Consider the following 12,250-nt stretch of genomic DNA (forward strand, 5'->3'; position numbering starts at 1 on the left):
GGCTGTGGCTGTACAAAACAGCCCTGCATGTTCCTGCTCCACGTATCCCTTCCCCCAACTCACACCTGACGGAGAAGGGGTGAGGACATCTTATATGTCTTCCTAATATTTCCTAGACATCTTGAGTTCTGGACCCCATTCCAAATCCCTTTTTGGTGCCTTCTCTTGGCTACACCCTGTATCAGTACTACCCAAATAAATTAAATGTTAATTCGCCATTATAAAATTTCATATTAAAAAATTCATAGAATACATAGAAGTAGAAAAAGGAAAGTGAATCATTCGTAGTTCTATTTACAAACACAGACTACTCTTAATATTTTGATATAGTCCTAGGTTTTGATTCTGTGTTAAGGTGATTTTTAACAGCTATATTATATGTCCAACTTTTGTATTCTGCATTTTTTAATGAAATTTTATTTATTTTTTAGAGGGGAAGGGAGAGAGAAAGAAGGAAAGGAACATCAATGTGAGAGAGAAACATTGATCAGTTGCCTCTTGTACATGCCCCAACTGGGGATCAAACCCACAATCTAGGCATGTGCTCTGATGGAGAATCAAACCTGCGACTCTTTGCTTTTGCAGTACAACATACAACCAAGTGAACTATACTGGTCATAGCGTATTCTGCATTTTTGACTAGCAATATTTTATACTTCTTTGTAAAAAAAGAAAAAGTGTTTGTGTTAGCATCAAGAAATTTAGTTGTAGCTTAAAAATAAAATAGAGAAGTACTTTTTAGAGTTAGAAGAACCACCTTCTGTATTGCTTTCTTTAATACCAGCTTGCATTTATATAGTGTTTTATATTATTCTATTCTGGTTTATTAAAATAATAAATTTATGGACTGCAGTGTACCATACTGGTCTTTCAAAGGTAAAGTAAGGTATTCCCTGATGTTACAATGCATTTTTGTTACATTTATTGAGGTATTATTACATACAACTTGCTCTTTTTTGGTATACAGTTCTGTGATTTTTAACAAGCATATGCTCATGTGGCCACCACAGTCAAAATAAGGAATATTTTCATTTCCCTTAAAAATTCCCTTTTGCTCTCTAGTAGTTAAAACTAGCCTCCTCCACAGCCCTACTGCCTGCCTACCACTGAGTTGATTTTTGTCCCTGTAGTTTCAACTTTTTTAGATTATCATGTAAACAGAATTGTATAGAATGTAGCCTTTTGTTTCTGTCTGATTTCTTTCAACCAGGAATAAGACTTTTGAAATTCATCCAAGTTATTGCATGTTTCAGGTAGCTCTTTTCTTTGTATTGCTGAGTAATATTCTATTGTGCGACTGTACCACAATTTTTAAAATCTATTTACTGGCTGATGAACATTGGAGTGTTTTCAGGGTTTGGTGATTATCAATAAAGTTGCTATATACTTTCACATATGGGTCTTTGTGTGGACTTGTTTCGTCCCTATCTATGAGTGGGATTGCCGAGTCACCAAAGTATTTTGAGAGCCACCATCTTACTTGGATGCCAAAGTCTATAAGGGTAAATTCAACATTACCACCCCATTTTTATGACTGACAAACTGAGATTCAGCGTTATATGCTACAGCTTGAATCCAGGTCCTGTAAGTTCCTGTCTCCTAGACTATGGTGTTCTCAGTAATGGTGTTTCCCTGTGTTAACAGCAGTGCTAACAAATTTCTCAGCTCTTGGCAATAGAGAATGGAAATATTTATCAGTAACTGAACATCAGGATATAGATTCTTCCTTGAGTTATTAGTTTCCATTTCTAGCCTGGAAATTTGGAAGTTTATAAAATAAGTTTTTACTCTTAAAGTCTGGTCTTAGCCTTACATGAATGATACCCATCATTTATGCATAGAGGATTAAGATTTCACCAGAAATCTACACTTAGTTGTGTAGAGAATAAGATTTTCTGTTAAAGTTAACTGAATGATTATGTAAAACATCTGTCTTTTGGCATTAAAAAAATTGAAATTCTATTGCATATTCAAGGTTTTCTTTAATATAAATGTAGTAAAATACATTTTAAATAAGTAGATTCTTCCTCAAAACTTTTCATTTTGCCAGATTTTCATTTTATATAAGCTTTTAAAGGAATTTTCTAAATTCTCTCTAGATAAACCTTGTTAGTCAGTATGAGATAGCCCAAATATATAAATTTGTTTTCCATTTAGTATAAAATTTCTACTTTTCCATCATAAAATTATTGAACAACATGATTACCGGACTTTAAGGAACATTTAGTGTAGTCCTTCACACAGAGAACAGGTGTCTTATTTCATTATTACTCTGGCTCTCACATGTAAGAGCAGTGGTAATAAGAACAGCCCTGAGTCAGAAGACCTGATGTCAGAGACCCAGTGGTAAGAACAAATAAGTAACCCACTCCTTCTCAGCCTTTTAATCTGTACTGTGAGTAACACCCACACTTTCACTGAGACTTGCAGACTAGGGAAGCAGATGATAAGGTAATTAACTGACTGAAGCAACAAAAGAATTAACTGTTAAATTACAACTCACTGGCTTTGCAACTCTTGGCCAATGATACTTTACAAACAATAATTAAACTTGGGCAAGAGCAGTTCTAATTGTTCAGATACTAAGAGTGAAAGATATAATGCCTCTAATTAAACAGCCCAAAGGATTAGCTAACTTTAATTGTGAACTCATTCTCTCTAAGGAAAAGTAATAACTATAATTATTGAAATGCTAAATTAATAAGAAATAAGTTTTCTATATTTCATTGTAGTGTTTAAACAGCAGGCATAGCAAACCAAAACTGGGGTCAAACCTCAGCTACTTACTAGTTGGATGATGTACAAATTTCCTAATCTTACTTGAAAAATGAAATAACTATATTGTTAAGGCTCTATGAGATTCAAGATAATCCATATAAAAGACTTAGCATGATTCCTGTTAGTGATAAATAGAACTCTCTTAGGAACTTTGGGGAGGTGGTGCAGTAAATGAATAGAATTACTGAATCAGTCTTTTTGGGAGTTCTGTAACCTTTGTGTTTGGTTGTGATTATATGCTTCCATTCAACTGTGGAGCACTATTCACATTTAGTCATAGTAAAGTTAGTAAAGTATATAAATAGCCAAATTTTTCCAAACAGAAAGTTCTGTATCTCAACCATATTTTCTATTTAATAAGTGGAGACTTTGAAGTAATAGTAAGATGGAAAATAAAAGTTTTTGAAGGTAGTGATAAAAAAATGAGAATGTGGACAGGGTATGAAAGGGTGAGGAACTTAAAGTCTATTTCTAAATTTTGGTATGTAGAATGTACTATTATGCAGCTATTAAATTATGTTGACAGATTTTTACAATAGGAAACTGCTTACAGTACAGGAGAGTATACAATCATTATTTTGTTACAAATGTATAGGAATTTACCAAAGTGGGAAGAATTAGAATTTTTTTCCTTGTATTGTAGTAAATATTTTTTAAAGTCTTTTAAAATTCAATTGCATATCTAAAATTTTTAAAGGCATTACTTTTATCTTGACTCTAATCTCTTTCTGGTTACTGAAGATTCATTTATAACCTCATGACTAAAACAACTAATGGTAAAGATTTCTTTTTAAGTGTCCTGGAGATTCTGCTTAACTCTTCCAAGTGGAGTAATTATTTCTGCAATCCTTGATTCATCACAGAGAATTACATTTTGAGTTGTTTTGTTTTCTTTTATATTCCAATACTTAGATTCAAAGCACTGTAGAAATGTGTTTTATATTTAGAAATATTCATCCTAACCACAGTTTGCTTGCTGTCAAGAAAATCAAAGTATACACTTCCAAATATATTTATAACTAAACATTATTCAATACTGTGATTTTAAAAGACATGTAGATTGAAAAGATGAATACTTGATGAGCTACACATGACTGTTATTCATAATAATTTACATATGGAAATTCATTGTATTTATGTATTTCTTGACTTAACAATAGTCATAAAGCAAATGATTACCATATATTTTTGTTCCTTTTTTTATCCTCACTGGAGGACATTTTTCGTTGCTTTTCAGAGAGAGAGAAAGAGATATACACACACAAGGAGAAAGAGAGAGACAAAGAGAAAGAGAAAGCGGAGCATCGATGAGAGAGGGAAACATCTGGTCTGCCTTCTCAGACCAGAAACTGAACCCACGACCCTCTGGTCTATGGGATGACACTCCAAACAACTGAGCCACACCAACCAGGGATATTTTTGCTCTCTTGATTTGTAGTTAGGTTTTTGAGATCCTAAATGTCATATATTAAATTTGCCTGGAATTTTCTCCTGAAAAATGAAAAGTGTATTGGGTTGGCCAAAAAGTTCATTTAGTTTTTCCTGTAATAAAAGACACATTTTTCATTTTCACAAATAACTTTATTGACTTGGATATTTTGAGTATGTCAGCTATCTCCCACTATTGCCATCTAGTAGGTAGAGGCCAGAGGTGCTGCTAAACATTTTCTTATGCATAAGACAGGCGTACAGCAAAATTCACCAATTTTGATAAGTTTTTTTTTAATGCATGCTGATAGGACAGCTGTCACAATACAGTCTAACAAAATTGAATGAAGTTAAAGATAACTAAGCACTACTAGAGCCATGAATGGAAAAAACTAAAAAAACTTTTTGTCCAACCCAATATTTTTGAAAATTGAAAAGGAACAAATGTAGACTAAAAGGTTGGTGTGATGATCTTATTTTCCTTATTTCCCAATCTCCTGTAAAGAATACTGACATGAGTTATGAAGAATAGAGATTTTACTTTCATATGTCCTGACACTTAATCACTGTGCAATATTTCTTAATTTATGTGATTAAATTTGTTTTATTAGGACAAAGAATTTTCAGTCTTTGGTAAGATGGAAATAAAAAATATTAGCTAACATATTGTTACTTGACATTCATCCAGTTTTAGGAGTCTTTTTAATAGATTAGTAATGAAGTTTATCTTTAAGTCATTTCCCTCATGTTTCAGCTTTCTATAGCCTCCCACTTTGTGTTCTACCAGCATATTATAATCTATAAGTATATTACTATTGTACATTATTCTGTTGCAGTGACATGTAAAAGTACAGACATTTATTAAGAGGGTGTGAAATAGATTGAATCTTGAGGACTGGGTAATCCAGGCAAGTTCAAGCAATTTTTAAATAGTCCTAGTTTTAACCTTCCATTAGTTAGCAGTGATTTAAGGATATTACTCACCCTTTTGTTTCAATTTAAAACACCTCACAAATACCTGACAATAAAAGGCAAAATGAATGCTTTTAGAAACTCAGTTTCTCTAATGGAAGACATTAAATTGACATTTATTTAAAATTATTTAGCATTATATATATTCATTCATATAACAGGCTACCATTTGGAAGTCATGATGGGGAAAAGGAGAAATGGATTCTTGAATAAATGTGTTACTTTTCTAATTGGTTTCTCCTGAGTTAAATAGATAATGTAAATATAAGCAACTAAGATAGTAGAAGGGTATTTTCTATGTAAAATGTATATCAAAATTTAAAAGAAGCTTTATTTCTTGTGACTAAGTGGCAACCTTTATAAAAAACTAAAATCCAAAAAAGAATTTATATCCTTAACTCTTGATAGTGTTTTTTAAAAAAATGTGCACCCAGAAAAATGTTCTCTCATTCTAAAGGCAGGTTTTCATGGAGAAAGAAGTCACAAAGTACACCTTTGGTGACTGTTTTTCTACAATAGATTTCCAAGTACATTTGAGCTTGTCTGAATCAAGCATCACCAGTTTTATGAGGAAGCATCTGTACTCAGGAAGCCTCTGCCCTTTTAGTCCCTCTCTGACAGGCCTAGCAGTTACCTATCGTCTTCATTATGTGAAAAATAGCCTGACTCTACAGATATACAATTGATACCAAATTAACAAATTAGTTAGAAAATAGCGTAAGTGTTCATTCTTCCAGTGCTGTGTAATAGCTAAGAGAGTTTCAGAGAAGAAAAAACTAGGAATTACATATCATTTTTATTATCAGTGTGATTAAATATCAGTGGCAAAAAATACGTCATATTAGAATGATGAAGTGACTCCAGTAGTTTAGAAATGTAATGAGATGAATTTAATAGGAGTAAATATTATGTGCTACCTCATAACCCAGGGAAAGCCAAGTAGGCAATGGCAGCTACAGAATTTGGGTTTAATTTGGGTCTGTTTGGGAGTGGCTGTCTGGTGTTAAAGGCTAACAGAATTACCTTGAATCTTCATTTATAAAGCAAGTTGTATTAATTAGCTTTCATTAAGTAACAAACCATCTCAGAGTTTAGTGGTGTAAAATTACAACCATTTATTTAGCTCTTATTTCTATGGGTTGGCAATTTGGACCTGTTATCAGCGGGGTGGTTTTTCTGGGCCCATTCCTGTGTCTGTTGTCAGCTGCTGGTTAGTTAGAGGCTGGATGAGCTAGGATGGATTCAGGCTGACCGACTTGCCAACCTAGCCTTCTCCCAGGCTACACATGGCAGCTGGGCAACGTTCTAGGAGGAAGAGTAGAAGCATTCACTACTTTTTGAGGACTATGCTCAGAGTAGATTTGATGTCACCTCTCTCTCTGTCTTTTTCTCTCCTCTCCTCCCCCATTCCTTCTTCCCTCCCTCCCTCTCTCTCTAAAATCAATACACATATTCTCTCTCAGGTGAGATTTAAAAAAATAGAAAAAGAACTGCTATTTTTATGACATACAACATACTAAAACAGTATGCATGTGTGATACACTGTTTACAAAGAAGACAGCAGTTATTTTCCCTCACTATTATGTTCACTCTCTTGTCAGTGTAACATTGCCATTCCTCTGATCATGAGACACGTCTATTTCCAGATAGGGTGATCTTCACCCTTGCATATAGGGTGATCATCCGAGAAGAAGCTGGGTGGGGAGACAGACAGAGAGACAAACATCGATATAAAAGAAACATCAGCCCTGGCTGGTGTAGCTCAGTGGATTGAGCACGGGCCTGCGAACCAGACAATCGCGGTTCGATTCCCAGTCAGGGCACATGCCTGGGTTGCAGACTAGTTCCCTGCAGGCCAATTCCCAGCAGGGGATGCATGAAAGGCAACCATACATTGATGTTTCTCTCCCTCTCTCCTTCCCTTCCCCTCTAAAGATAAATAAATAAAAATCTTAAAAAAAAAAAAAGAAACATCAACCAGTTGCCTCCTGTATGCACCACTATCATAGATTGAACCCGCAACCTTGGCATACCCCCCTGACTGGGGATGAAACTCACAACTGTTTCATGCACAGTATGACGCTCCAACCAGCTGAGCAGTCTGTCCAGGACAAAAATAACAATTTTTATAGGATGCTTTTGTTCACACTCTATACATTGAGAAACCATAGCTACTGCTTCAGGTTGCCTCTTCATTGAGATTAATTTGAACAATGAAACTAATAGCCGAAAAGCAGATTTTGTGCTTGTATTAAATTACTTTTTAAGGTAGTGTATGGGAATAAAGTTATTGGTTATAAGGTAAAATGTTTTACTGTATAAATATTTCAAAATAAGGTAGATCCAAAATGTGCTCACTAAATGTGTCCAGAAGAAAATACAGAACTTCTGGCCAAGATGGAGCATAGGTAGATGCACTTTGCCTCCTTGCATAACCAAAAGAAGGATAACAACAAACTTAAAACAAAAAATAACCCAAACTGTCAGAAAATTTAACTGTATCGAAGTCCAACAACCAAGGAGTTAAAGAAGAAATATTCATCCAGACTGGTAGGAGAGGCAGAGATGGGCAGCTGCGGTGGAGAGGCCCTGGAGCACTGTGGTGGTTGGAGGACCATCCTTGCCCACTGTGGTGGGCAAGGTGGCAGCTCAGAGAGCAGGCGGTCCCACATTTGCATGTGGATAAATGGGAGGAACAACTGGGGAGCTAAACAGACTACACAACCCAGGATTCCAGCATTGGGAAATGAAGCCTCAAAAACTCTGGCTGTAAGAACCCATGGGGGTTGTAGCAGTAGGAGAAACACCCACCCTCACAAGAGAGTTCCCTATAGAGACCCCAAGGTCCTAGAATGTACACAAAACCACTCACCAGGGAATCAGTACTGGAAAGGCCCAATTTGCTTGTGGGTAACAGGGGAAGTGACTGAAAGCCTAGCAAGAGCCATTGTTCCCTGGTGGACCCCTCCCCCACATACAGTGTCAGACAGCAGCAATGTGGGTTGCCCCACCATGGCGAATACCTAAGGCTCTGCCACTTACAACATAACAAGCGTGCTGAGACAAAGAAATATGGCCCAAATGAAAGAACAGATCAAAACTCCAAAAATAGAACTAAGCCATGAAGAGATAGCCAACCTATCAGATGAACAGTTCAAACTGGTCATCAGGATGCTCACAGAAATGGTTGGGTATGGTTGCAAAACAGAGGAAAAATCGAAGACTATGCAAAGTGAAGTAAAGAAAAATATACAGGGAACCAACAGTGAAGGGAAGGAAACCAGGACTCAAATCAATGATTTGGAATAGAAGGAAGAAATAAGCATTCAACCAGAACAGAATGAAGAAACAAGAATTCAAAAAAAAAGAGAGACTTACGAATCTCCAGGACAACTTTAAATGTTCCAACATCTGAATCGTAGGGGTACCAGAAGGAGAAGAGGAAGAGAGAGAAATTGAAATCTTATTTGAAAAAATAATGAAGGAGAACTTCTCCAATCTGGCAAAGTAACTAGATTTCCAGGAAGTCCAGGAAGCTCAGAGGGTCCCAAAGAAGTTGAACCCAAGGAAGCACAGACCAACACACATCTTAATTACATTACCCAAAATTAAAGATGAAAGAATCTTAAAAGAAGCAAGAGAAAAGGAGAGAGTTACCTACAAAAGAATTTCCATTAGACTATCAGCTGATTTTTCAAAAGAAACCTTGCAGGCAAGAAGGGGCTGGAGAGAAGTATTTGAAGTCATGAAAGGGAAGGACCTACGTCCAAGATTCCTCTACCCAGCAAAGCTTTCATTTAGAATGGAAGGGCAGATAAAGTGCTTCTCAGATAAGGTCAAGTAGAAGGAGTTCATCATCACCAAGCTCTTACTCTGTGAAATGCTAAAGGGGCTTATCTAAGAAAAAAAAGGTGATAAAAAATATGGACAGTAAAATGACAACAATCTCGTAACTATCAACAACTGAACCTAAAACAAAAACGGAAACCAAAACAAACTACAAAAACAAGTAGAACAGGAACTGAATCACAGAAATGGAGATCACACGGAAGGTTATCAGTGGGAGGGGGAAGAGGGGAAATGGGGGCAAAGGTACAGGGAAAAAGAAGCATAAGGGATAGGTACAAAATAGACAAGGAAGGTTAAGAATAGTATAGGAAATAAAGCCAAAGAACTTGTATGTACAACCCATGGACATGAACTAAGGGGTGAGGATGCTGGTGGGAGGGGAAGTATAGGGTGGAGGGGAATAAAGGGTAGAAAACAAATGGGACAACTGTAATAGCATAATCAATAAAGTATACTGTATTTTTAACAAGATTTTCTTTATTTTTAGAGGGAAAGGGAAGGAGAAAGGGAGAGTAACATCATTGTGTGGTTGCCTCTCTCACACCCCCTACTGGGGACCTAGCCTACAACCCAGGAATGTGCCTTGACTAGGAATTGAACTGGTAACCCTTTGGTTCACAGGCCCCCCTGTTCAGTCCACTGAGCTACACCAGCCAGGGTAACAAAATATACTTTAAAAAAAAAAGAAAATACAAATGTACTTGACATGGTGGGTATTTACATTCCTTTAACAATTAATTATTTTTAATAAAAAATGAAGAGTAAATTACTATAAATGCAAATACTATTTTTTACTGCAAAAAAATTAACAATTTTAAATATAGTTATTTGGAATTTTAAGTTTGAACATCTGTCTTATTTTTAGGAGCTCTGCCAGTGCCGACCTGGAGAAGGAAATTGTTCTTGCTGCAAGGAGTGTATGCTGTGTCTTGGGACCCTTTGGGATGAGTGCTGTGATTGTGTTGGTAAGGCAACATGCTGTAGAGTTTCTTAATATTTCTTACCACAAAGTCCTTGACTGTAAGAGACTTTAAAGAATATGTGGGCCCTGGCTGGTGGTTCAGTTGTTTGGTGTCATCCTGTACACCAAAATATTGTGGGTTCAATTCCTGGTCAGGGCACATACCTAGATTGTTTGTTTGATCCCCTAGTCAGGGTGTGTACCTGGGAAGCAACTTACCAATATTTCTCTCTCTCTCTCTTCTCCCTCTTTATCTCTCTCTCTCTTCCCCTCCCCCTTCTTTCCTCCCTCCCTTCCTTCCTCTCTCTCTAAATGAATAAACATATCCTTTGGTGAGGATAAAAGTAAAGATTATAAATGTATTCTTTGTGTATAATCTGGTGTATGCATAAGGTATACTAGGTATATAAAGCATTATTTTATATTACATTTGCTGATATCCAATGGTATTTATATACAGGGTGGAGCAAAAGTAGGTTTACATTTGTTCATATAGAAAATAATACAAGAATTAATAAATATAATACAAGAATCAAGTCTGTTTTGTGTACTTACAACTATAAACCTATTTTTGCCCCACTCTGTATATGTATATTACCACTTTTATAGAAAATGGCCTAGGAGGAAATTAAAAGTGCTTATCCTTGGAAAGTTTGTGAGGAGGAACAAAGGGATTTTAAAATATTTTTAAAAGATTTTATTTTTATACAGAGGGGAAGGGAAGGAGAAAGAGAGAAAAACATCAGTGTGTGGTTCCCTCTCATGCATCCCCCACCGGGGACCTGGCCTGCAACCCAGGCATGTGCCCTAACTGGGAGTCGAACCAGCAGCCCTTTGGTTTGCAGGCTGGTGCTCAGTGCACTGAGCCACACCAGCCAGAGCAGGTTTTTAATTTTTTATTTTTTATACTGTTTAGTTTTTTATAAGAAGTATGTATTATAGTTGTGAATAAAAAATGGATATTTAGCAAATTAAAAATAGATTATCTTTCTTTATATGAGACTTCAGTAAAACAACCTTGAGAAACTAAAAATTATTCTTAAGGGCTTTTTGAGGAAAGTCTCTACAATGTATGAAGTGAAAAAAATAGGTTGCAAAAGTACATTTATAGAATGCTATCATTTGTGGTTTTTTAAAAAATGTATTTTATTGATTATGCCATTACAGTTGTTCTGTTTCCTCCCCTTCATTCCCCTCCACCCTGCACACCCCCTCCCCCACCCCCCCCTTTAGTTTCGGACCACGTGTCTCAAGTTCTTTAGATTCCATATTTCCCCTACTATTCTTGCCCTCCCCCTATCTATTTTCTATCTACTGTCTATGCTACTTATTTTCTGTACCTTCTCCCCCCTTCTCCTCCTCCCACTCCCCTGTTGCTAACCCTCCATGTGACCTTTATTTCTATGGTTTGCTCCTGATCTAGCTGTCTTCTTAGTTTTCTTTTGTTTTAGATGTGGTTGTTAATAACTGTGAGTTTGCTGTCCTTTCACTGTTCATATTTTTTATCTTCTTTTTCTTAGATAAGTCCCTTTAACATTTCATATAATAAGGGTTTGGAGATGATGAACTCCTTGAATTTGATCTTATCTGAGAAGCACTTTATCTGTCCTTCCATTCTAAATGAAAGCTTTGCTGAATAGAGCAATCTTGGTTGTAGGTCTTTGGATTTCATGACTTGGAATACTTCTTTCCAGCCCCTTCTTGCCTGTAAAGTCTCTTTTGAGAAATCAGCTGACAGTCTGATGGGAACTCCTTTGTAGGTGACTGTCCCCCTATGTCTTGCTGCTTCTAGGATTCTCTCCTTCATTTTAATCTTGACTAATGTAATGATGATGTGGCTTGGTGTGTTCCTTCTTGGGTCCAACTTCTTTGGGACTCTCTGAGCTTCCTGGATTTCCTGGAAGTCTATTTCCTTTGCCAGATTGGGGAAGTTCTCCTTTATTATTTGTTCAAATAAGCTTTCCACTCATGGCTGTTCCTCTTCCCCTTCTGGTACCCCTATAATTCGGATGTTGGAGTATTTAAAGATGTCCTGGAGGTTCCTAAGCCTCTCCTCATTTTTTTGAATTCTTGTTTCTTCATCCTTTTCTGTTTGGTCATTTTTTTCTTCCTTCTGGTCCACTCCCTTGATTTGAGTCCCAGTTTCCTTCCCATCACTATTGGTTTCCTGTGCATTTCCCTTCATTTCAGTTAGTTTAGCCTTCATATGTTCCTCTAATTTGTGACTAAGATCAACCAGTCTGTGAGCATCCTGATCACCAG

General features: G+C 36.4%; 1 protein-coding gene across 2 annotated transcripts in view; it reads left to right on the top strand.

Moving 5' to 3' along the window:
- Nucleotides 1–12,250, top strand: part of TWSG1 (twisted gastrulation BMP signaling modulator 1) — an 85,462-nt gene that overhangs the window by 28,457 nt on the left and 44,755 nt on the right. For both annotated transcript variants that reach the window (XM_037134070.2, XM_053668849.1), the window contains exon 3: nucleotides 9,893–9,992. In XM_037134070.2, coding sequence (XP_036989965.2) covers nucleotides 9,893–9,992 — 100 coding nt within the window. The remainder of the gene's footprint in view (nucleotides 1–9,892; nucleotides 9,993–12,250) is intronic.

The sequence above is a fragment of the Artibeus jamaicensis genome, unplaced genomic scaffold, assembly GCF_021234435.1.
Source record: "Artibeus jamaicensis isolate MK-2021 breed Jamaican fruit bat unplaced genomic scaffold, CSHL_Jam_final contig_511, whole genome shotgun sequence".
In the NCBI taxonomy this organism is placed as follows: Eukaryota; Metazoa; Chordata; class Mammalia; order Chiroptera; family Phyllostomidae; genus Artibeus; species Artibeus jamaicensis.